General features: G+C 52.3%; 2 protein-coding genes across 2 annotated transcripts; both read right to left on the reverse strand.

The window, feature by feature from the left end:
• Positions 1 to 6,305: 6,305 nt before the first annotated feature.
• On the reverse strand, positions 6,306 to 10,835 carry NKX3-1 (NK3 homeobox 1). The gene is made up of 2 exons (XM_068174432.1): positions 10,513 to 10,835; positions 6,306 to 7,024 (listed from the first exon to the last, which is right to left on the reverse strand). Exons 1-2 carry the CDS (start codon positions 10,802 to 10,804, stop codon positions 6,633 to 6,635), a joined length of 684 nt encoding a protein of 227 aa, XP_068030533.1. The 5' UTR covers positions 10,805 to 10,835; the 3' UTR covers positions 6,306 to 6,632.
• Positions 10,836 to 15,070: 4,235 nt separating this feature from the next.
• Positions 15,071 to 16,984, reverse strand: NKX2-6 (NK2 homeobox 6). The gene is made up of 2 exons (XM_068174354.1): positions 16,870 to 16,984; positions 15,071 to 15,612 (listed from the first exon to the last, which is right to left on the reverse strand). Exons 1-2 carry the CDS (start codon positions 16,982 to 16,984, stop codon positions 15,071 to 15,073), a joined length of 657 nt encoding a protein of 218 aa, XP_068030455.1.
• Between the last annotated feature and the right edge of the window lie 7,565 nt (positions 16,985 to 24,549).

Genomic DNA, 24,549 nt, shown 5'->3' on the forward strand with positions numbered 1-24,549 from the left:
TGGGAGAACATCCCCACATCTCAAAGGATTCATTCCAATCACGAAAGATTTCCTGCTCTTCTCCTGGGAGAACATCCCCACATCCCAAAGGATCCATTCCCATTCCCAAAAGATTTCCTGCTTTTCTCCTGGGAGAACATCCCCACATCTCAAAGGATTCATTCCAATCACGAAAGATTTCCTGCTCTTCTCCTGGGAGAACATCCCCACATCCCAAAGGATCCATTCCCATTCCCGAAAGATTTCCTGCTTTTCTCCTGGGAGGACATCCCCACATCCCAAAGGATCCATTCCCATTCCCAAAAGATTTCCTGCTTTTCTCCTGGGAGGACATCCCTACATCCCAAAGGATTCATTCCCATTCCCAAGAGCTTTCCTGCTCTCCTCCTGGAGGATCCCCTGCTGCACCCCAGGGGTGTCCGTGCCCTTCCCACCCCTCTCTGGCTCCGTGCCCCAAACCTGTTCCCAGCGCTCTGCAAACCCTTCAGCCGAGGCTTTCCTTGGCTCCAGTCCCCGGATTTCTGCCAGGAATGTGGTTCAGGGCATGCAAATGTTGCTCAGCAGTTCCATTATCCTCAGGCAGCCTCCTCCCTCCCTCTTGTATATTTTTGGGAGTTTTTTTATCCTTTAAAGAAATGATTTGGCCCTGAGCAGGGGCAGCGTCGTGGCAGCACCAGCCCTGGGATAATCCCGATGGATCATGAGGGATTTAAATGATGTTTTCCCTTCCCACTTGGGCACAAACAGGAATTCTGCTTCCTTAGGGCTGATGGAACCCCCTGGCTCTGGAATCAGGTGTGGGATTTTCCCAGTCCCATTAATCACGGGGATATTTATCCCCTGGGAATGATTGATGCCTTCACACTCCCCAAGGATTTCCTTATCAAACAGCTCAGCCCCTTTTTTGTTTGTCCTGGTGCTTTGTGCTTGGAAAATAAAGGGGAAACCATCTGGAAGTGTGATTTATGTCCATAAAACCCCCTTGGGATGGGAGGGGAGGAGGGAGGGCAGGGCTGAGGCAGCCAAGGGGTTTCTCCCAACAGAGTCGGGATGGATCCGGGGCTGCTGCCTCATCCCTGCTCCAGCCGGGCTCATCCCAGAATTTTTGGCAGGATCCCACCTGCACTTTCCTGTTTGGCAGCAAAATGTGGGATGCAGCTGGATTAGGGAGCAGGGGGATGCTCAGCGGGATTATCCAGCGGGAAATCCCAAATCCAGCCCCGCTGTGGGGCTGAGGGTGTCCCTGCCTGGGACAAGCCATCCCCTTGGAGAGGAGCTTTTCCCATCCCGAGTGATGGGATCAGGGCCTGGAGAGCTGGGTTGAGCTCCACTCCCAGCTCCATTTTCCCATTTCATTCCTGCTTTGGGGTTTTTTTTTTTGTGGTAATTTTTAAATTAATTTACCAGAGTAGAACCTAAACTGGGAATAAGGCTGGCACTGGGGATAATTTTCCATCTGGGAAGAGCAGCAGAAGGGAGGGAGGGAGTGTGGGGACAGCTGGGACCGAGGTCAGTCCCTCCCCACCCTCCGAGGGGGAACATCCACAGTGAGAATTCCCAGGACAAATCCCTGTATTTATGGTCCTAAAACCCCCCCAAACCTGCCCTTGATGGGGATTCCAGGACTCTGGAAAGCAGGAGCAGAAATAACCAGGATGGGGTTTCCAAAACGCTGGATGGTGCTGAAACTGTGGGGTTTGGGGGTGCTAAGGGAAGAATTTCACTTAGAAACGCTGACTTTTGGGGAATAATCAACTGGAAATGGGATCACGGAATGCTCAGGGATGTTGTGCTGAAATTGTGGGGTTTGGGGTGATAAGGACAGCATTTTGCTTGTAAATTCCAACTTTTGGGGAACAATGAGCTGGAAATGGGATTGGGGGGTGCTCAGGGATGCTTTTTGCCTGGCTGGAGGAGGGATGGGGCAGGATTGGGTGCGGAGCACCTAAAAATAGGGATGGATGGGGATTTTGGGATAGTTCCTCACTCAAACCTCACTCCAGGGAGCTGTGTCCCAGTTTTTGGTGCTGCTGGGACACTCAGGGTCACTCACAGGAGGAACAGGGATGGAAAGAACCCCAAACCCGGGAGAAAAACCCCAAACCCGGCATAAAAACCCCAACCATAGGATAAAACCACCAACCCTGGGATAAAACCCCCAAACCTGGGATAAAAACCCCAAAGGCAGGACAAAAACCCCAAACCTGAGATAAATACTCAAACCTGGGATAAAATCCCCAAACCTGGGATAAAATCCCCAAACCTGGGATAAAAACCCCGAAGGTAGGACAAAAACCTCAAACCCAGGACAAAAACTCCAAGTCTGGGATAAATCCCCAAACCTGGGATAAAATCCCCAAACCTGAGATAAAACCCCGAAACCTGGGATAAAAAACCCCAAACCTGGATAAAATCTCCAAACCTGGGATAAAAACCCCAAAGCCAGGATAAAACTCCCAAACCTGGGATAAAAACCCCAAACCTGGGATAAACACCCCAAAGGCAGGACAAAAACCCCAAACCCAGGACAGAAAACCTAAATCTATGATAAAAACCCCAAACCTGGGATAAAATCCCCAAAGCTGGGATAAAATCCCCAAAGGCGGGACAGAAACCCCAAAGCTGGGATAAAAACCCCAAAGCTGGGATAAAAACCCCAAAGCTGGGATAAAAACCCCAAATCCAGGACCAAAACCCCAAAGGCAGAACAAAACCCCTCGGAAGCAGCTCGTTCTTTGCACAGATCCTGCAGTTTTATTCCAAAGGATCCCAGAGCAGAGGGAACGGGACCAAAACCAAGGATAAAAGCAGAACTGCGGGGTTTGGGGAGAACTCTGGGGATCTGGAGCACGAGGAGGAGATTTGGGGTTGGAAACCCCGAGCAGGAAAAAAATCAGCTGTGACAGCGACATTTCCCCAAAGAAGCACCCAAGAAATTCAGTTTTGATCTAAATTTTAGTTAAGATCTCATTTTCAGTTTTGATCTGATTTTTAGTTTAGGTCTCATTTTCAGTTTAGATTTTATTTTCCGTTTAGGTCTCGTTTTTAGTTTAGATCCGAATTTTAGTTCAGATCTCATTTTCAGTTTAGATTTAATTGTCAGTTTAGATCTCATTTCCAGTTTCGATCTCAAGTTTAGTTTCGATTTCATTTTCAGTTTAGATTTATTTTCCATTTCCAGTTTAGATCTCATTTTAGTTTAGATCTCAGTTTCAGTTTAGATTTTATTTTCAGTTTCGATTTTTCAGTTTAGATCTAATTTTTGTTTTGGATCTCATTTCCATTTCAGATCTCATTTCCAGTTTAGATTTCATTTTCAGTCTAGATCTCATGTTCAGTTTATTTTCCAGTTAAATCTCACTTCCAGCTCAGATCTCATTTCCAGTTTCGATCTCATTCCCAACTTAGTTCTAATTTTCAGTTCAGATCTCATTTCTAGTTTGGATTCAATTTTCAGTTTTGATTTAATTTCCAGTCTAGATCTCATTTCCAGCTCAGATCTCATTCCCAGTTTAATCCCCTTTTCCCAGCCCAGTCCAGTCCCTCCCAGTGGAACATTCCCACCCCAGCCCGTGCAGTGCGGGATGCTCCGAGCCGGTTTTAGTTAAACTCGGTGCTTGTGCCGGCTTTAGTTAAGCTCGGTGTCCGAGCCGGTTTTAGCTAAGCTCGGTGTCCGAGCCGGTTTTAGCTAAGCACGGTGTCCATGCCTGTCCGAGCCGGTTTTAGCTAAGCTCGGTGTCCGAGCCGGTTTTAGCTAAGCTCGGTGTCCCAGCCGGTTTTAGCTAAACTCGGTGTCCGAGCCGGTTTTAGCTATGCTCGGTGCCCGAGCCGGTTTTAGCTATGCTCGGTGTCCGAGCCGGTTTTAGCTAAGCTCGGTGTCCGAGCCGGTTTTAGCTAAGCTCGGTGTCCGAGCCGGTTTTAGCTAAGCTCGGTGCCCGAGCCGGTTTTAGCTAAGCTCGGTGTCCATGCCTGTCCGAGCCGGTTTTAGCTAAGCTCGGTGTCCGAACCGGTTTTAGCTGAGCTCGGTGTCCGAGCCGGTTTTAGCTAAGCTCGGTGTCCGAGCCGGTTTTAATTAAGCTCGGTGCCCGAGCCGGTTTTAGCTAAGCTCGGTGTCCGAGCCGGTTTTAGCTAAGCTCGGTGTCCGAGCCGGTTTTAGCTAAGCTCGGTGCCCGAGCCGGTTTTAGCTAAGCTCGGTGTCCATGCCTGTCCGAGCCGGTTTTAGCTAAGCTCGGTGTCCGAACCGGTTTTAGCTGAGCTCGGTGTCCGAGCCGGTTTTAGCTAAGCTCGGTGTCCGAGCCGGTTTTAATTAAGCTCGGTGCCCGAGCCGGTTTTAGCTAAGCTCGGTGTCCCAGCCGGTTTTAGCTGAGCTCGGTGTCCGAGCCGGGTTCCGAGGCTCGGGCACTGAAAGCCGCGGGGTTTGGGCCGGGGGTGCCCGGGGGTCGTTCCCAGCTTTGGGGCCACGGAAGGGATTTTTGTCGTTGCCGAGCGGAGAAGGGCAGGGCTGGGAACCGCGGCGGGAGGAGATGTCCTTCCCTCTGGAATCCGGGCTCCCGGGGGTGCCCGGCACTGCCGATAGGAAAAGTTACTTTGAGACAATCCCAGAGCCGCGGCTCGGCCTCCAGAGCGCAGAAGTTCTGATAGCGAGAGAAAAATTCCCAGCTCCCGAGTTTGGGTGTCCTCCACTCCCTGCCCTCCCTTCCCTGCAATTTCACCCCTGGAATTTCTGCCCCCGCTGCCTGGCAGCTCACAGGATTCACCAGATCAAAGAGAAATCCCCAAAAATCCTGCGGAAAAATGGGAAAATCCGGGCAGTTCCTTCCCGTTCTTGGTTGTCTGCGTTTCCCTGCTCCAGGAGGGAGCACCGGGATTTTCACGGGAAGAGCAGGGATCAGAGGAACATTCCTGGAGCTTCCCAGGGAAGAAACCTCGGTGGATTTTAGTCCCAGGAGATTAAATCTGCTCCAGCAGAGCTTTGCTGAGTTACTCCAGATGAGAAAATGCATTTCCAGCTGAGAAAATCCATTAAAATTCATTTAAGGAAGTATTCAGGAAATATTTAAGGAAATATTAAGGAGATATTCAGGAAATATTTAAGAAAATATTCCTTAATATGCAATGTTAAGGATTTTTTAAATCTAAAAAAGGAAATAGTAAAGGAAATCTCCTTTATTCCCACACTTTTCCCATGGAATTGATAACACTTTAAGTGCAATTAGTTTTTAAATATTTAAAATTCTTGCTATTCTGTAAGCACAAATGGCAATTGTCCCCCTAAAAACGACTCGCTGGGATCTTTCTGTTGCTGTTCTGGTGACACAGCGCTGGGAATTGGGCTGATCCCTGAAATCCTGGGGGGATTTGGGCTGGAAAATTACAACTCCAACCCCCAAATTCCGCCTGCAGTGGGGATTTGCAGCTCTGCAAGCCCAGCCCTGGAGCCGCTCCTGCTCGGCAGGGCCAACACCCGGATATGCAAAGCTCGTCTGTCACTGCCCCATTGTCCCTCCCGGGGTGGCATCCAGGGCACCTCCGGCTGGGAACGGGATTTGGGCACTTCCAGGGATGGGGCAGCCACGGATTCCCTGGGAATTCCCGGAGCGTTGCCATCAAACACTGAATTAAGTGGAATTCAATTTTTGGTTTGGTTTTTCTCTGGTTATTTCAGTGTGAGTGGCCAGAGAGGTTTGTGCTGCCACTGAAAATCCCACCCCCAATCAGCTCTCAGAAGAGCAACAAAGAGTTAAAACAGCCCAAATTTAGGGAAAAATGACTTTTTCCTCCCAAAAAAAGCAGTTTCGACAAGGAGAAGATCCAGAAATTCCCCAGGGCAGGTAAGGCCAGGCGCCCTCAGCTCCAGCCTGGATTTGGGCACTTCCAGGGATGGGGCAGCCATGGATCCCCTGGGAATTCCCAGAGCATTGCAATCAAACACTAAATTAACTGTTATTAAAATTTTGGACTTCTTTTGGTTATTTCAGTGTGAGTGGCCAGAGAGGTTTGTGCTGCCACTGAAAATCCCACCCCAATCTGCTCTAGGAAGAGCAACACAGAGTTAAATTTTAAACCACCCCAAATTTAGGGGAAAATGATATTTTCCACCTTAAAATGCAGTTTCTACCAGGAAGGGATCCAAGCCCCATCCAGCCTGGATTCGGGCACTTCCAGGGATGGAACAGCCACGGATCCCCAGGGAATTCCCAGAGGGTTGGAATCAAACACTGAATTAATTATTAAAATGTTGGGCTTTTATTGGTTATTTCAGTGTCAGTGAGGAGCAAACTTTGAGCTGCCATTACTGCCAATCCCTCTGCTCTGAGTTTAAGGAAAAACTGGGTATTTTCCTCCCAAAAAAGCAGTTTCTACCAGGAGGAGCTCCAGGAATTCCCCAGGGCAGGTAAGGCCAGGCGCCCTCAGCTCCAGCCTGGATTTGGGCACTTCCAGGGATGGAGCAGCCATGGATTCCCTGGGAATTCCCGGAGCGTTGCCATCAAAAACTGAATTAAGTGGAATTAAAATTTTGGTTTGGTTTTTCTTTGGACAGCGTTCTCTGCCGCTACAAAACGCCGTCGCTGCAATCCCTCCCCTCTGGACTGATGGAAAAACCAGATCTTTTCCACCCAAAAAAGCCATTTCTACCAGCAGGGGCTCCAGGAATTGACGTAGTACAGGCAGGGCAGGTAGGGCCAGGTGCCCCTGAGCGCCAGCAGCGACATTCCCGGGAATTCTGGCGCTTCCTGGCGCGAGTCCAAGCGGCTCATCCCGGCCACCACCTGTTTCCTCTTGGTCTTGTACCTCCTGTTCTGGAACCAGATCTTCACCTGGGTCTCGGTGAGCTGCAGGTGCCGGGCCAGGTGCGCTCTCTCCGGGGCTGACAGGTATTTCTGGTGGCTGAATTTCCGCTCCAGTTCGATCACCTGGCTGTGGGAAAAGGCGGCTCGGGAGCGTTTGCCCTGCCTGGGAGGCCGCGGGACCGTGGGGTGCGCGGCTGGGGCGCGCTCGGGCAGGAACGTCTCCACCGGGGCGTCTGGGAAAGGAAGAATTGGGAAAGAACGGCTTGGAAAAATCCCCACCTGGACAAAAATCCCCACCTGGACAAAGATCAAGATCCCCATCTGGACAAAAATCCCCACCTGGACAAAAATCCCCACCTGGACAAAGATCAAGATCCCCACCTGGACAAAAATCCCCACCTGGATAAAAATTCCTGCTTGGAGAAAGATCCCCACCTGGACAAAAATTCCCATTTGGAGAAAGATCCCCACCTGGACAAAAATTCCCATTTGGAGAAAGATCCCCACCTGGACAAAAATTCTCACTTGGACCAAGATCCCCACCTGGACAAAGATCCCTACCTGGACAAAAAATTCCCACTTGGAGAAAGATCCCCACCTGGGCAAAAATTCCCACCTGGACAAAAATCCCCACCTGGACAAAAAATTCACACTTGGAGAAAAATTCCCAGTCAGAAAAATGTTTCCACTCAGAAAAAAGTTCCCGCTTGGAAAAAAAAATTCCCACCCAAATCACTTGGTTTTCCTCCTTACAGAGAGGAAAAAATTCCTATTTTCTATTCCTATTTTCCATATTCCCTCTGTTTTAATCTAATGGTGTGAGAGTCATGTAGGGGAGTTTTGTCTTCCTAAATGACAGGTTTTAATTCATATCCTCCTGAATTCCATAGCAACAGAGATCCAAAGGGTGGATGAAAACAGGGATAGGGATAGGGATAGGGATAGGGATAGGGATAGGGATAGGGATAGGGATAGGGATAGGATAGAATAAAATCCCCAAAAAGGGATATTTTCCAGTGCTGGAATAGGACTAGGAATAGGAATAAGAATAGGAATAAGGATATGAATAATGATAGGATAGGAATAATATCCCCAAATAAAATAGGATAGGGTGGAATAATATGCCCAAATAATATAGGGTAGGAATAATATCCCCAAATAAAATGGGATAGGATAGGAATAATATCCTCAAATAATATGGGATAGGGTGGAATAATATCCCCAAATAAAATGGGATAGGATAGGAATAATATCCCCAAATAAAATGAGATAGGATAGGAATAATATCCCCAAATAAAATGGGATAGGATAGGAATAATATCCCCAAATAATATGGGATAGGGTGGAATAATATCCCCAAATAATATGGGATAGGGTAGGAATAATATCCCCAAATAAAATGGGATAGGATAGGAATAATATCCCCAAATAATATGGGATAGGGTGGAATAATATCTCCAAATAAAATGGGATTGGACAGAATGGAATAACATCCCCAGATGAAATAGGATAGGATAGGATAGGATAGGATAGGATAGGATAGGATAGGATGGGATGGAATAAAATCCCCCAAAAGGGATATTTCCCAGTGCTGGTGGAGGTTTCCCTAAATCCCAAAGTTCTGTTGTTATGTCCAAAATGGCATCGAAGGAAATTATTTTTGCTGGATTCATATCAAGCCCTGCTTTGGAATATCCTCCTGTGCCTGTGGGAAAACCAGAATTCACAAAGAAATAAATCCTCCAGCTCCTCAGTCCTCAAGGGAATGGCTCCGCACTGGGAAGTGGGAGCAGCTCAGGGCAGACTGCAGGGGGAGAGCATCGGAATAAATTCCTGCCTTTTCCATCCCATAACTCCAAGGCAATGCCAAGAGATTTTAGGGCAGTTTTAACCCTTTACATCTCAAACTTCAGACCTGGCCTTGGAAGTCCAACTAATTCCCAATGGATCACCAGAGTCGGGAACCAGAAAGCTGCTGAGCTCCAGGGAAGTCTCCCCCACAACAGCCAAAGCCCCTCAGTTACATTTATTTATGGAGTTAATCCCTTTTTGAGCATGATCCAGATGGAAATCAGCCAATTTTTTGGCTTTTGATAATTTCTCCATTTGTTTTCTTAAAGTGCGAACAGAAGCTCAAGAAAAAAACCCAAGGGATTTAATTCCCAGCTCTGTGAATCCTGGTTGTCCCTGGAATCCCAGAGCTTTTATGTAGGAATTTCTTTTAATAGAACTGGGCTGGAAAGCCAAAATTCCCCTGGCAGGGCTGTCGGAGCAAGAGCCAGCGCTGGAGAATTCCAAAGGGGTTTGGGGCTGTTTGAGCTCGGCCCAGGATGTTTGGGCAGGGAAAGGCCGAGTCCCCTCTCCAAAAATCTTGTCCCAAAATCCTGTGTCCCACTGGGATTTTGGGATGCTGCTTCTCCCCCTCTGGACAGCCCCTTGCCCAAAGTGCCTTTTCTGGGGTCTGCATTAAAGGGAATATTTACCCAAGCTTTCTAGAAATGCATAAAATTGGGTTTTAAGCAACATTTTAGGCAGATTCCGAGCTTGGAGCCCTTTGGGGCGCTGGGGAAAGGTTTTCACTCAGTCTCTGAATTCCTTATTCTCCCTTGCTCCAGCTTGAGTGCTCCTGAGTTTAATCTGAGAGTGTCTGGCTCCAGCAGCTGGGTCTGGATTCTGATCCATTCCCTGACCCAAGCTCAGATATTCCTGATCCATTGCTGATCCATTCCTAATCAATTCCCTGTCCCAAGCACAGCCATTCCTGCTCCATTCCTGCTCCATTCCTGCTCCATTCCTGATCCATCCCCAATCCACCCCCAATCCATTCCTGATCAATTCCCAATCCATCCCTGACCCAAGCGCAGCCATCCCTGATCCATTCCCGATCAATTCCCGGTCTATCCCTGACCCAGGTGCAGCCATTCCAGATCCATTCCTGATCCATTCCTGATCCATTCCTGATCCATTCCTCATCCATTCCTGATCCATTCCTCATCCATTCCCGATCCATCCCTGATCCATTCCTGATCCATCCCTGATCCATCCCCGATCCATTCCCCATCCATTCCCGATCCATCCCCGATCCATCCCTGATCCATTCCTGATCCATCCCTGATCCATCCCCAATCCATTCCTGATCCATCCCCGATCAGTTCCCCATCCATTCCTGATCCATTCCCGATCCATTCCCGATCCATCCCTGATCCATCCCTGATCCATCCCCGATCAGTTCCCGATCCATTCCCGATCCATCCCTGATCCATCCCTGATCCATCCCCGATCAGTTCCCGATCCATTCTTGATCTATCCCTGATCCATCCCTGATCCATCCCCGATCAGTTCCTGATCCATCCCCGATCCATCCCTGATCCATTCCCGATCCATTCCCGATCCATCCCTGATCCATCCCTGATCCATTCCCGATCAGTTCCTGATCCATCCCTGATCCATCCCCGATCAGTTCCCGATCCATTCCCGATCCATCCCCGATCCATCCCTGATCCATTCCCGATCCATTCCCGATCCATCCCTGATCCATCCCCGATCAGTTCCCGATCCATTCTCGATCCATCCCTGATCCATCCCTGATTCATTTCCGATCAGTTCCCGATCCATTCTCGATCCATCCCTGATCCATCCCCGATCCATCCCCGATCAGTTCCCGGTCCATCCCGGTCCAGGCGCAGCCGTTCCCGCTCCCCTCCAGCGGCTCCCCCGTTACCTGTGTCCGGTCCCTGCGCTGTCCCCGAGGCTCCCGGGGGATGGGGACCCCCGGCGGGGAGTCCCGGGGCTGGGCTGGCCCCGGGGCTCTCCTCGCTGGCCGCTCGCAGCTCCGCATTCCCTCTGCCCCGGGCGCGCTCGGGCGCGTCCCAGAGGATGTCCTGGATGAGGAAGGACGTGCGGGGCCTGGCGGGGACGGCCCGGGGCTGCGGGGCTGTCCCGGGGGAGCCGCTCATGGCCGGGGGGGTGCGGGCCGAGCTCTGCCGCCGTCCCGGCCGCGCCCCGCCGCTCATGCCCTGCTCCTGCCGCTGCCCGGGGCTCGCTGCATCCCCGCCCGGCCCGGCCCCGCATTTATCCGGCCCGAGCCAAACCTCCCGGGGCTGATTGGAGAGCCTGGCACGGTCTACGCCCTTCGCCCGTGTCTCGGCTCCCGCCGGCTTTGGGGCCGCTGGCTTCTCCCTCCCGCTCGGGGCGTCCCTCCCTGTGATTTGTGGGGTCACAGCCGCCCCTCAGCGCCTCCCTCGCTTTCTTTGCTCACAGTTCCCCCCCGGATCTGAAGACGAGGACGTGAATTTTGGGATCAAAATGCATCCAGGGTTTTTTTGGGAGAGCATCCTTGGAGGATGTTCTGCATCCATCGCCCCAGTCCCAGCTCTGCTTCCCCTCGCTTATGGGAATGATTTCCACCCCTGAGCTCTTCGGGAAAAGCCTGCTTTCAGAGGGAAAAGAGGAGAAATAAAAGAATTGGGTGGTTTCTAAATTTATTTTGAGGGTCTTCCTCAAACGGCTCCACTTTGATGCACTCTGAGCGTGTCGGAAAACGGGAACATGTCAAAGACGTTTTTGTCAGCTTCGCAAAGCCGCTCCAGCGAGAGCTTGGGGATGATTTAAAAGCCAGGGAGAGCAGCTCCAGAGGCAAATCCTGGCATGGAAAAGGCTGAAAGTTTAAGCCTGAACCTCAGACTAAGCTCTCAATTCATTAAGAAGCCTGAACACCTTTTACAACCAAGTCTTGGTCATCCAAAAAGAGCAAAACCTTCCCAAATCCAAAAAAACCCACGAGGGGAGCTGCCTGCTAGAACAGATCCTTTCCTGAGGACCTGATTCATTAGTGGTTGCTCTTCCAGAGTTTCTGTTTGGAAAAAAAAAAACCCGAAAGCCTCTGGACCCCCCAGACGCGGGGAACACGGGATTAAAAATTCACTTTGTGCCATCCCAAGGCAAATCCATCTCCTGGTGAAGATCCCATGGGAGCTCTGGTGATGCTCATGAGCAGAATCCCTGGGAATTGCAGGCAGTTTATATTGAAATAAATCTCTAAATCTCTAAATATGAATTTCTCAGTGATCTCCTCCAGCTCTGCTGTCTCCAAACCCCTTTTCCTGCTGGGATATCAGCACTGATCCCTTCTTTTATTCCCAAACCCAGCCCCTTCAGCCGCAAAGCCCGGGCCCGGTTTTTTTTTACCCTTAATAAGGGAAACAAAAGATTTCCCTCAAATCCCCTGCGGACGTTGTTGATTTTATAGGAGGTGTTTGGTTACAGCCGCCCGAGGCCGCCAGCCGGTTGTGCAAACGTGCCCCAAACTCGGCTCTTCCAGCCCTTTTCCCTTCTGCAGCCTCTGGTTTGGGAATTATCCCCCCAAACTCACGGAACGCTTGGAAAAGCTCAGGAGCTCCAATGGCTCAGCCTGGTTTTAGGCAGAGAAAGGAAATTTGGGAAGAGTTACGAAGGAATTGGGAATATCCTGAGCTGGAAGGGACCCACAGGGATGATCGAGTCCAAATCCTGGCCCTGCCCTGGACAATCCCAACAATCCCACCCAGTCCCCGGGGGCTTTGCCCAGAGCTCCTCCAGCTCTCACGATTCCCATTTCCAGGCTTTTTTTTCCAGAGGAAAGCCATTTCCTTCCTTGATTTCTGCCTTTCTCTGGGGGAGTTTCCTGGGATTTGCCTCAGTTTGTGGCTGAACCTCCAAGGAAAACTCCCGGTGTTGTTCGGGATTCCAGGTGATCCCAGAGGTCTTCCCAGTGCCAGCAGCAATTCCCAGTGCAGGGAAAAGGGAAAATCCCTGTGGAACTGCAAGGGAAAGGAACCTGTGGAGCGGCAGGCAAAAGGGAATTTCCTGTGGAATTGCAGGGAAAATTCCCTGTGGAACTGCAGGGAAAAGGGAATTCCCTGTGGAACTGCAGGGAAAAGGGAATTCCCTGTGGAACTGCAGGGGAAAGGGAATTCCCTGTGGAACTGCAGGGAAAAGAGAATTCCCTGTGGAACTGCAGGGCAAAGGAATTCCCTGTGGAACTGCAGGGAAAAGGGAATTTCCTGTGGAACTGCAGGGAAAAGGGAATTTCCTGTGGAATTGTAGGGAAAACTAATTCTCTGTGGAACTGCAGGGCAAAGGAATTCCCTGTGGAATTGTAGGGAAAAGGACCCTGTGGAACTGCAGGGAAAAGGGAATTTCCTGTGGAATTGAAGGGAAAGGGAATTTCCTGTGCAATTGTAGGGAAAGGGAATTCCCTATGGAATTGCAGGGAAAATTAATTCTCTGTGGAACTGCAGGGCAAAGGAATTCCCTGTAGAATTGTAGGGAAAAGGACCCTGTGGAACTGCAGGGAAAAGGGAATTCCCTGTGGAACTGCAGGGAAAGGGAATTCCCTGTAGAGCTGCAGGGAAAAAAGAATTCCCTGTGGAACTGCAGGGAAAAGAGAATTCCCTGTGGAATTGCAGGGAAAAGGGAATTTCCTGTGGAATTGTAGGGAAAGGGAATTCCCTATGGAATTGCAGGGAAAATTAATTCTCTGTGGAATTGTAGGGAAAAGGACCCTGTGGAATTGCAGGGAAAGGGAATTCCCTGTGGAGCTGCAGGGGAAAGGGAATTCCCTGTGGAGCTGCAGGGAAAGGGAATTCCCTGTAGAGCTGCAGGGAAAAAAGAATTCCCTGTGGAACTGCAGGGAAAAGAGAATTCCCTGTGGAACTGCAGGGAAAAGGGAATTCCCTGTGGAATTGTAGGGAAAAGGACCCTGTGGAACTGCAGGGAAAAGGGAATTTCCTGTGGAATTGAAGGGAAAGGGAATTCCCTGTGGAGCTGCAGGGAAAAGGGAATTCCATGTGGAGCTGCAGGGAAAGGGAATTCCCTGTGCAATTGTAGGGAAAGGGAATTCCCTATGGAATTGCAGGGAAAATTAATTCTCTGTGGAACTGCAGGGCAAAGGAATTCCCTGTGGAATTGTAGGGAAAAGGACCCTGTGGAACTGCAGGGAAAAGGGAATTCCCTGTGCAACTGCAGGGGAAAGGGAATTCCCTGTGGAACTGCAGGGCAAAGGAATTCCCTGTGGAATTGCAGGGAAAAGGGAATTTCCTGTGGAATTGTAGGGAAAGGGAATTCCCTGTGGAATTGCAGGGAAAATTAATTCTCTGTGGAATTGTAGGGAAAAGGACCCTGTGGAACTGCAGGGAAAGGGAATTTCCTGTGGAACTGCAGGGAAAAGGGAATTTCCTGTGGAATTGTAGGGAAAGGGAATTCCCTGTGCAATTGTAGGGAAAAGGAATTCCCTGTGGAACTGCAGGGAAAGGGAATTCCCTGTGGAGCTGCAGGGAAAGGGAATTCCCTGTGGAGCTGCAGGGAAAGGGAATTCCCTGTGGAGTCCCGGTCTGCTCGGGATCCCGAGTGAGCCCGGGCGGATGGAGGGGAGCGAAGGGCGGCGCTCCCAAAGCCTCGCAGCCGCAGGATGAGGAGCGGCCTCTGTCCCTGGCAGGGACTCTGGGGTGGATCCCGGGCTCAGGGATGTCCCGTTTGGGAAGTGAGGAGCGCTGGTGGCTGACTGGGATCAGAGAAAAAAGCTTTCATTTCCTCCCGCAAGGCTTTTTCCAACAGCTGCCGGGAATGGAGCGGGAAGAAAAAACTTTGGAGGGGTTAAACCTCGGGAATTCCCAAACTTGGACTACAAGGTGATTTTTGCCTGGATTATTAGGATTTGACTTGATTTCTCTTTTTCTTTGGCTCAAGTTTGGATGCTCAGGTGCAAATTGCAGATGGTAAAATTCAAAATACAAAGTGAGAAATTACAAGAGAGCAAAACCACAATTTCACCGATCAGTTTTTATTTGCAAATAATAATAATAATAGTAACAATAATATTAATAATAAAGGCAGAAATCGATACCTGTGCTGGGAGTTATTAAGAAAAACAAATCAGATATAAATCTAGAAAATACAGGAACACAAAGCATTAAATATTGTCCATAAAAAACCACCAGGGATGTGCACGGCCCCTGTCTTCCAGTTATCCTGAGGAAGGAAAAGCAATGTCCTGGTGGCATCCTGGGGGAGCAAATCCCTTGGGAGCTGGAAGGGCCAGACTCCAGATTATTGTGTTGAATAATAAATAATTTATAATTGTTGCGTGCCCAGAGTCTCAGCGCTGTGGGGCAGCGTCTCCCTCTCTCTTTCCAGGGCTTGCTCCTCTGTCCGGGCTGGCAGAAATCCTTTGGATTTGGGTCCTGTCGCGATCAGGGCTCGGCTCTGGAGCCGCGGGAGCTTTCCCGGTGCCTCTTCCCTCCTCACCTCCAGCTCCCAGCGCTGATTCCCGCTGGCGGAGCCGGGGGCTGGCGCTGGGCACCGCCGGGGGTGGCACCTGGGGACACCCCGGGGTACCCGTACCCCACCCCGAGAGTGCTGCCGCCGTAGTAGGAGCTGTAGGGAAAAGGGCCTGGAATTCCGTGGGGCGCCGGGAAGGGCCGGGAGCCCCCCAGGCAGGGTTTGCCATCCCGCACCAGCACGGGCACCGCCACCCGGCGCGGGGGCAGCGCGGGCACGGCCAGCGCCAGGCACCGCTCCTGCCGCTGCCTCTTGCTCTTGTAGCGCCGGTTCTGGAACCAGATCTTCACCTGCGTGGGGCTGAGCTGCAGGTGCCGCGCCAGCTGCTCCCGCTCGGGCCCGGACAGGTATTTCTGCCGCTGGAAGCGCCGCTCCAGCTCCAGCACCTGAGCCTGCGAGAACAGAACGCGCGGCTTCCGCCGCTGCCGCTGCCTGGGCGCCTGGCCGGGCTCCCCGGGCTTCTCCTCGGCCTCAAAGCTCGGGCCGAGCAGAGATTTTCCTGCCGCAGGGAGAAAAACAAAGCAAAGTCAGACCCAAACCCAGCTCTGTTCCCAGCGAGAGGGAGGTATCAAATCGGGAATGGCACCCCTTGGGAATAGGATGGAGTAGGGCTGACAGTTCATAAAGTAAAGGTTGATACTTGATAAATTTAATATTAATTTTCCCGTGATATTTATTAAGAATTCAATAAAATTCATTTTTAAAAAATACATATATATATAAAACTGTTACACAAATTCTGGATAAACCCTCCTTTTTTTCCCCTCCTAATGACGCCTCTGATGTTTTGGGGCTGCCACCGTTGTCCGAGAGACACAAAGAAAGGTGGGCACACAACAGGTTCGAGTATTCCAAACCCTAAATCTCCTTTCCCCACCATCCTGCTGTGGAATCCAGACCTCCGGCAGGATCTGCCTCCAGCTCCAGCAGGAAAGGAGAATCCCACATTTCTCTGAATTTCGGCAAAACAAACTCCGAAGGAGCTGGGAGCGGAGGAGGGAAAATCTTTAAATCTGAGGGGAGTTGCTGGTTCGGGGGATTTCCGATTTGCTGGGAATTTGTGCGGCAGAGGAGCAGCCGCAAGCTCCGGCTGGGATGCTCTGGGATACCTCGGCAGGGATTTCGGGAGTTCCAGGGCTGCGGGAAGGCTCTGGGTGATGGAAGGTGTGAAGGGGACAGAATCCTCCCCTCGCCCTCTCCCCGTCCGTGCCCCAGTCTGCCCAGTGCTCCCGCTCTGCCCCCACTGGTTTCCGCGCTCTGCCGCCGCCGGGCGTTAGGGAAACAGGAGCAGAGGAAATTTTTGGGATTTTTGCTGCGGGGAGAAGCGGGACAGCTCCGATCCCCCCTCGGGGATCCTCTGCGCTCCCGGGGCCGGGCGCGTCCCCAGCGGGGCCATCTCACGGAGCGCGACACCATGGTGACATCGAAAGCGGTGGCGATGGGTGACTTCGGGCAGGAAAAACCCCTCAAAATCCCAAATCCACCCCCGGACCGTCCCGTTCCCCCGAGGGCAGCCGGAGCTGCGAGGATGCGCGGCGGCGCCGGGGCGCACCGGGATGCCCGAAAAAGCCCCAAAGCAGGGGGGGAAAAAGAGGGGGGGGAAAGGGAAAAGGGAGGAAAAAGGGGAACCACCGGGACCGGCGGGTGCGAGGATGCAGCGCTGCCCTCGGGATCCGCGCCGGGGGAACGAGAGCGGCTCCGCGGTGTCCCCCCGGCGCTTCCTCGCCCGTCTCCGCAGGGTCCCGCGGGCACTTACGCGGCCGCGGCTCGTCCTGCCCGGCGGGGCTGCGGGCGGTTCGGGCCGCGGGGGCGGCGCGGGGCCCCCCGGGCGCCTCCAGGCTGAGGATGTCCCTCACCGAGAAGGGCGTGGGCAGCATCTCCGGGCGCGGGGGGCGCGGGGGTGCCGCGGCCACCGAGCGCTGCCAGCCCCGCTCCCGGCTCCGACCCTCCCGTCGCCGCCGCGCCACGAAGCACCCCTGGCCCGGGGGGTCCCCGGGGGTCGGGGGGAGCAGGGGAAGGAGGGGAAGGGACAGTGCCGAGAGGGCTCTCCCTGCCGCCCGGGGTGCTCCGGCTCCCCATGCGCTGCCCCCTGAGCCGCGAGGAAGGAGCAGCCCCTTCCCTGCGTGTTTCCAAAACAAGGGAAGCGGGAAGGAGCGGAGGGAGGGGGCAGGGGGTGCCGGGGTTTGGGCTGAGCCGCAATAAAACAAATCGAGTCCATTTGAGCTCCATTAAGGTCACATTAGCGAGCGGCTCCGCCAGATAAGCGCTGATAAGGAGCGGAGACCACCAAGCTCCTGCGGGAGGGGAGGGGACGCTGGGACAGGGACGTGGGACAGCTTCGGGCTCCAGTCCCCTCCCAGTTTGTCCCAGTTTGTCCCAGCGCTTCCTCGGCTGAGCTGGCAGAGCCTTGCCAGGGCATGGACAGGGGTCAGGGTACCCCTCTGAATTTGGGCAGGGGGGTCGGGTCCTGGCACCCCGTGGGACAGCGGGGAGGTCCTGGGGAGCCCCTCGGGCCGCGGGGCGATGCTGGGCCTTATCTGAGCCCAGGGAGCGGCGATTTCAATTAAAATTCCTGGCCGGGCTCAGGGCTGGTGTTCGCTGATAGCCCTGACAGAGCCGAGCTCGCCGCGGCCGGGCTGGGCCGGTGCCTCCCGCCCCACCGAAAGGGCCAAAGCGGCCCGGGAGGGGAGGCTGAATAAATAAACGGCCCCAAAGCAGGCAAGGAAGCGAGGGGCTGCAACAGGAGGGAAAATAAATACAGTGGCTCGGGGAGAAAAGTGCTCGGAGCCCCCCCACGGGTCGGTCCTTACTCCTGGGAAACACCCGGGCTCATTCCCAGCCTCTGGGGCCGTGCGTTCGGCTCCGGGTGCTTTCACAGCCACGGGACATCCCTGCTCATGGGGTCTTACTTGAGGGGTTTTCCAACCTTTCAGTGATTCCATGATTCTCATTTCCCAGTGTAAAGTGGGAATTTTGGCTGGACACATCACAGGAATCAGCGAGCTCACCTCCCCAGGTCTGCAGGCTCAGGGATCAGCATCCCCTCAGCATCTCCTGGATCCCTTTGGTGGGGGAAGCCCAGACCTTACTCAGTGATTTCTCTCACACTCTTCTCTGAGATATCCTTCTTTTTTGCTTTGTTTTGCCCTTTCTTTGAATTTTTCTTTTTCTTTTGTTTTTTTCTATTTTTTTGCCCTTTTTTGCCCATTTTTTTTGCCTTTTTTGCCATTTTTGTGTTATTGCACTCACAGCCCACCCCCCCAAAATTCCCAGTCCCACGAGGCTGCAGCTCCTTGACCCAGCCCCGGCTCCTCAGGCTGGATCCTCCTGCCGTGCCAGCCCTTCCCGTGCTCCCCTCCCTCAGTTTCCCCGCTCCGAACGCCCTCCCCGCGCGAAGCCAGGAGCGCGTCCCGCTCGCTGCAGCCCTTTCCCGGCGCCCGGGGGATTCATTGCCACGTCTGGCCGGTTTGTTTGGGGCTGCGAGCAAACAGGCGGTAATTTTACACCTCGCCTCGCGGCCGGCGCCAAGGTGAAATGCTTGGCTGCGATCGAGACGAGCAGGAAGGAATTGGGGGAAGTGGCTTTATCCGCCCCTAATGACTCCGGGATTAATGGACGGGCGGGGTTTGGCTCCCGGGACCCGCGGAGAGACGAGGCACCGGCTGGGCTGAGGGATGGAAAATGGATTTTCGTGTCCCAGGATGGCTTTGGGGCCGTGTGGCCGCCCCCATCCTTCTCCGTGTGCATCCCACAGGTCACATCCAGCCCTCCCTTGCTGGCAGGCGGGCTCTGGAGTATCCAGAGGCTTGGATGAGGCTCCTAAATCACCTCACAGGTGCTCCCCGGCCAAAACCTGCTGCTGAGCCTTCCTGGAGCCTGTTTGGGGTTTTCCCAGAGGCATCCAGGAGGGATCACGCCCATCCCAAGGGGCTCAGACCCTTCCCAAGAGGCTCGGGCCCTTCCCAAGTGCCATCCGGGGGGAACAGACCCTTCCCAAGGGTCTCAGACCCTTCCCAAGTGCCATCCAGGAGGGATCAGACCCTTCCCAAGTGTCTCAGACCCTTCCCAAGTGCCATCCGGGGGGATCAGACCCTTCCCAAGGGGATCAGACCCTTCCCAAGTGCAATCCAGGAGAGATCAGATAATTCCCCAGTGCCATCCAGGAGGGATCACACCCTTCCCAAGAGGTTCAGACCCTTCCCCAGTGCCATCCGGGAGGGATCAGACCCTTCCCAAGAGGCTCAGACCCTTCCCAAGTGCCATCCGGGAGGGATCAGACCCTTCCCAAGGGGCTCAGACCCTTCCCAAGGGGCTCAGGCCCTTCCCCAGTGCCATCCGGGAGGGATCAGACCCTTCCCAAGGGGCTCAGACCCTTCCCAAGGGGCTCAGACCCTTCCCCAGTGCCATCCGGGGAGGATCAGACCCTTCCCAAGAGGCTCAGACCCTTCCCAAGTGCCATCCGGGGTAATCAGACCCTTCCCAAGGGGCTCAGGCCCTTCCTAAGTGCTTCCCAAAGCTCTGGGCCGGAACATTTCGGCAGGGATGGCCCCTGGGAGTTCCTGGGAAGAAGCCTGGGAGGATCCACCACAAGCGCCCATCAATCCCCGGGCTTTAATCCGGTTACGGCTCTGCAGGGCCATTACTCCTCTTTCTAACCAGGTTAGGTGAAACCGGGAGAAAGCCACTTCGGGGGTGGGACGGGAGCATCTCCATGGCAGCGGCACCACCGCAGCTCCCGGGGTATCGCATTTCGGGAGCTATCGCTGGGATGCATCAGGAGCTGCGGCGGCGGAGGAGCATCCGAAGCCTTGGAAACCCGAATCCGCCTCTCAGGAGAACCAACACCCCCCAGCCGCCTCAGTCCTGCCGGATTTAAGCGGTCAAGAGTGAGGGAATAATAGGAATGTTGACAGTGGGAATATTAGGAATGAATAAATGGAGTGATGAGCGAGGTGGTGCACGGGGGACTGCGAGCACGGAGCTGTGCATGGGCTCCTCTGAGCAGTTTGAGGATGCTCTGGTACAGCTGAAATTCAACTTGAAAGGGTTTTCTGCATCCTCTGCTTCCTCCCAGCTGCTTTCTGTCTTTTTCCACCAGCAAAATAAAAGAGGAAGTGGAGAGGATGGGAGTGAGAGGGAACTGCAAGGGGATGAGAGGGAGGAGATTCCCTCCCCAGGGTTTTCTAATACACATCAGCAGGGGAAAAGAAGAAAAAAATCTTCAATTTCATAATCCATGGGATAAAAATATGAAACTTTAGTGCATTTTCGTGGAGAACCCGCTCTGTCGCTCTGGGGTGGAGCCACTCCCCTGCCCTGCTGGGTGTCAGGATGTCCTGATGAACCCCAAAGTGGGCCAGGCTCTCATCTCCTGTGTCCATTTTATCTCTTTCCCCTCCAGTTTTTCCATCTTCCACTTCCCCAGTGCTCTCCATCACTGCTCTGTTCGACTGGGTGTTATTCCCACTTTTTAACTTATTATTCCTGGATTTTTTAGGACCTCTTGGAATGAGGAGGATGAAGGGGATACAGGATTTCTCAGCTGCTGCTCCTGCGATTTCTGCTCCCGGCAGAGATTTCCTGTGCCAGGATTTTGGGGTGGACTCAAAGCGCAGTGCAGAGCCCTGGCTGGAATCGTGAGCCAGCAGTGCCCTCTGCTTGGCCAGCCGGGATCTGCAGCTTTGCTTCTCCAAATCCCCAAAACTGAGGATTGGAAAGGTGGGAAAAGGTGAGAAAATCCTCCAGCCCCGCGGGTAAAGAGCAGCGGGGCAGTGAGCGGGAATTGCTGATTTTTGGGGCTTTGCTGTGTCACGGGAGATAAAATGCAGCGCGGTTCAAAGCACTCTGAGCAGGCTCCGAGTTTGTTTCAAACCGGATTTTTTCGGTGAAGCCTCGTGAATAATTCGGGTCGGGGCTGGCGCTGGGAGAGGGGTGAGGGGAGGAAGGAATCGGGAGATGCCGGAGGAGGAGCGGGGAGGCTCCGGGGCTGCGGGGACACGGAGCTGTCAGTCAGCAGATGGCACAAGAGCCGTGGGAAAAAATAAAAAAAAAAAAAAACAAAAAACAGCAAAAAAAAAAAAACAAAAAAAACCAAAAAAACCCAAAAAAACCCGGGATAAAGATCTCCTGGGAAAAAAAAAAAACGGGATAAAAGCCCTGGAGTGCTTCAGCCTGCAACAGGCGCGGGTCGCTTCCAGCTTCGCCTACATCTCCCGGAAATTCCCGGCGGGATAACGGCTTGGAGTATGCCAAAGTCACGGTGGGAAAGGCACAGGTCTCCCCCCTCAGAGGGTGGGGATACCCTGGGATGGAATTCCCAAGGAATCAGTGGTTTCCCCATCGCTGGAAGTGTCCAAGACCAGGCTGGACAGGGCTTGGAGCCACCTGGGACTGGGGGAGGTGGCACTGGGTGGGTTCTCAGGTCCCTCCCAAACCAAACCCTTCCAGAATTCCACAATTCTGGGATTTCAAAGCCATAGCAGAAGTTCTGGGATTTGCTTCCCTCTCTGGAACTCCAGCTGTAGCTCTTGGGTTGGTTTAGATTGAGGAACGATCCCCTGGATTCTGGCCCGAAAACTTAACTGAAAATATCTGGATTAAATAAACTCCTAAACCCAGAATTGCTTCATTTTTGTCTCTCTGATGTCATCCCACACCAAAATCCCAGACATGGCCCAGCTAAAATCCAACCCCAGAATTCCCAGGGCAGGGGAAAAGGCCTCAGGAGTTATTGACTTTTTGTGCCTCTCCCACACTTCAAATCCATTACTGGGCTGGGAGAAACTCCTTGAGGAGGGCTGGGAGACCTCTGAGGCTGCTGGAGGTCACCCCAAACAGCCCAGGAACTGACTTTAAATAAAAAATATTGAAAAATCCCGAAGAAAGAAAGGTTCCGATGAGAAATTGGGATTTTCCAAAGGATGACAAGAGGAAGACGGTCCATCAGACCACAAGGCTGAGAGCTGTGCCAGTCCAGGGCAGCAAACTCCTTCACAAGGTTCAGAAGTTTATCACCAGATCCGGGACGGATAAAAATTTATCCCAAGACCAGGAAAGGCTGAGAGAGGGGGAATATCCCAAGAATTCCAAACCAGGACTGTGCCTCCTGTCACACGTGGAGGCGAATGACCAAAACACTAATACTAACATTAATCCTGATCTTAAACACTGAGCCTAAACCTAAGAATAACACATAACCCTGATCCTGAACACTAACCCTAAACGTAAACCACAGCCCCAGCGTCAAGCCTGAGCCTAAGCCTAAACCTAAGCCTAAGACTAACCCAAACCCAAACACAAATGAACTCTAACCATAACCATAATCCTAACCCTAACACATGACCTCCACCCTAACACAAACCCTAAATCTAGCCCTAAACCTGACCTTCATCCTAACCCAAACCCTAACCGTAAACTATGACTTTAACCCTAAACCAAACCCTAACCCTAAGCCTAACCCTAAACCATAACCTTCACCCTAACCCAAACCCTAACCCTGACCCTAATCCTAACCCTAACCCTAACCCTAACCCTAAACCATGACCTTAACCCTAAACCAAACCCTAACCCTAACCCTAAGCCTAACCCTAAATCATAACCTTAACCCTAAACCAAACCCTAACCCTGACCCTAACCCTAACTCTTTAAATAACCATGACCAGTTTGGTTTTTATGCACGTGAAGATCCCATACGGAGCAGGGAAAAGGCTGGAGAAGGAAGCAGGGATGCACAGGAAACAGGAATCATCCTTTGGAGCCACAATCCTCCTTATGCTGGACTTTCACTCAGCTTAAAAATCGAAATCAAAGTGGGGAAATAGAAAAAAACTCCTTCTGTGTGGAAATATGCCATCCCCCCATGAGCTCATACTGGTTTTACTGGTTTTTCCAGCTGCTCCTGGAATAAAACTCCTGGGTCTCTCCCAGGTATTTTGTGCCTGAGGTTCTCCAACCTCAGGTTTGGATGCAGGGGGGTCGCAGAAAACCTCTCTGATGTTCTTTCTGACGCTGATTTTGGCTTTTTTGGGGAGGAAAAGCCTTTTGGAAATCCAGCTTTGTGCACAGAGGAAGGGCTGGCTCCTTGGAGAAGGAGGAAATTTATTGGGAAAAGTGACTTTTGGTGAGTCTGGAAGCAGGGAATCCTCCCTCTGATCCACCCAGCAACACGGCAGGGATGGAACTGGAGGATCTGGTCCCATCCAACCCAACCCAACCCAACCCAACCCAACCCAACCCAACCATTCCATGGCTCCGTGGTTTTCAGGGATTCCCAGCCCCATCATCCCATGGGTTGGAGCTGGAGGATCTGGTCCCATCCAACCCAACCCAACCATTCCATAGCTCAGTGGTTTTTAGGGATTCCCAGCCCCATCATCCCATGGGTTGGAGCTGGAGGATCTGGTCCCATCCAACCCAACCCAACCATTCCATGGCTCAGTGGTTTTTAGGGATTTCCAGCCCCATCATCCCATGGGTTGGAGCTGGAGGATCTGGTCCCATCCAACCCAACCCAACCATTCCATGGCTCAGTGGTTTTCAGGGATTTCCAGCCCCATCATCCCATGGGTTGGAGCTGGAGGATCTGGTCCTGTCCAAGCCAACCATTCCATGGCTCAGTGGTTTTCAGGGATTTCCAGCCCCATCATCCCCTCAATCCCTCAGGTTAATTTTTGGCTGCTGCTTTCCACTGAAATTGATAAAAAATGCATCAAAATCTCAGGGTTTTGAGAATTCCCTGGCCAAATCTTCATCCCTTTGCATTATTCCTGCCTTTCCCTCTGCTCCTCACCCATCTGAGCTCTCCTGATGGGATTCACTTCCGGACCCAGGCAATTTGAGCTCTGATTTCTATTTTTAGCAACTCCAATTCTTTTATTTTTTTAACTCCTTCCGTATTCCCACTCGGAGAAGCTGAATCACGGCAGCAAAGACAATATCCTTCATTTCTGTGGGAATTTTTATTGCCCTTCATTTCTGTGGGAGTTTTCTCCCCCTGGCTTTTTATTTTTCTCTGTTCCTGGGAGGCAGGAAGGGAAGTCTGGTCCCGAATTTAATTCCCAGCCCTTTGGAAGTGTTGGGGATCCCACTCCTCCTCCCCTCCCTCCCTTCCAAATCTGGCAGGAAGGGTGAGGACTGGGAAAATCTGAATTGGTTTTCCCTTTGTTTCGTCATGAAACTGCAAAAACCCCCCATGGACAAGAAAAGAACATCCAGTCAATCCTTTGGACCCTGGCCAAATCAAATTCCTGGGTTTTTTTTCCAGGGGAAAATCAACCAGGATTTTAATGCTTCCCGAGCTCTCCGTCATCACCCAGCCCAGATTTCCTTTTCCAGGACTCTTTTCTTCGTCATCAAGGCGAGATTTCCTTTTCCAGGACTTTTTTCTTTGTCACTGAGCTGAAATTTCCTTTTCCAGGACTTTTGTCTTGGTTATCAAGCATAA

The sequence above is a fragment of the Anomalospiza imberbis genome, chromosome 28 (genome assembly GCF_031753505.1).
Source record: "Anomalospiza imberbis isolate Cuckoo-Finch-1a 21T00152 chromosome 28, ASM3175350v1, whole genome shotgun sequence".
Lineage (NCBI taxonomy): Eukaryota > Metazoa > Chordata > Aves > Passeriformes > Viduidae > Anomalospiza > Anomalospiza imberbis.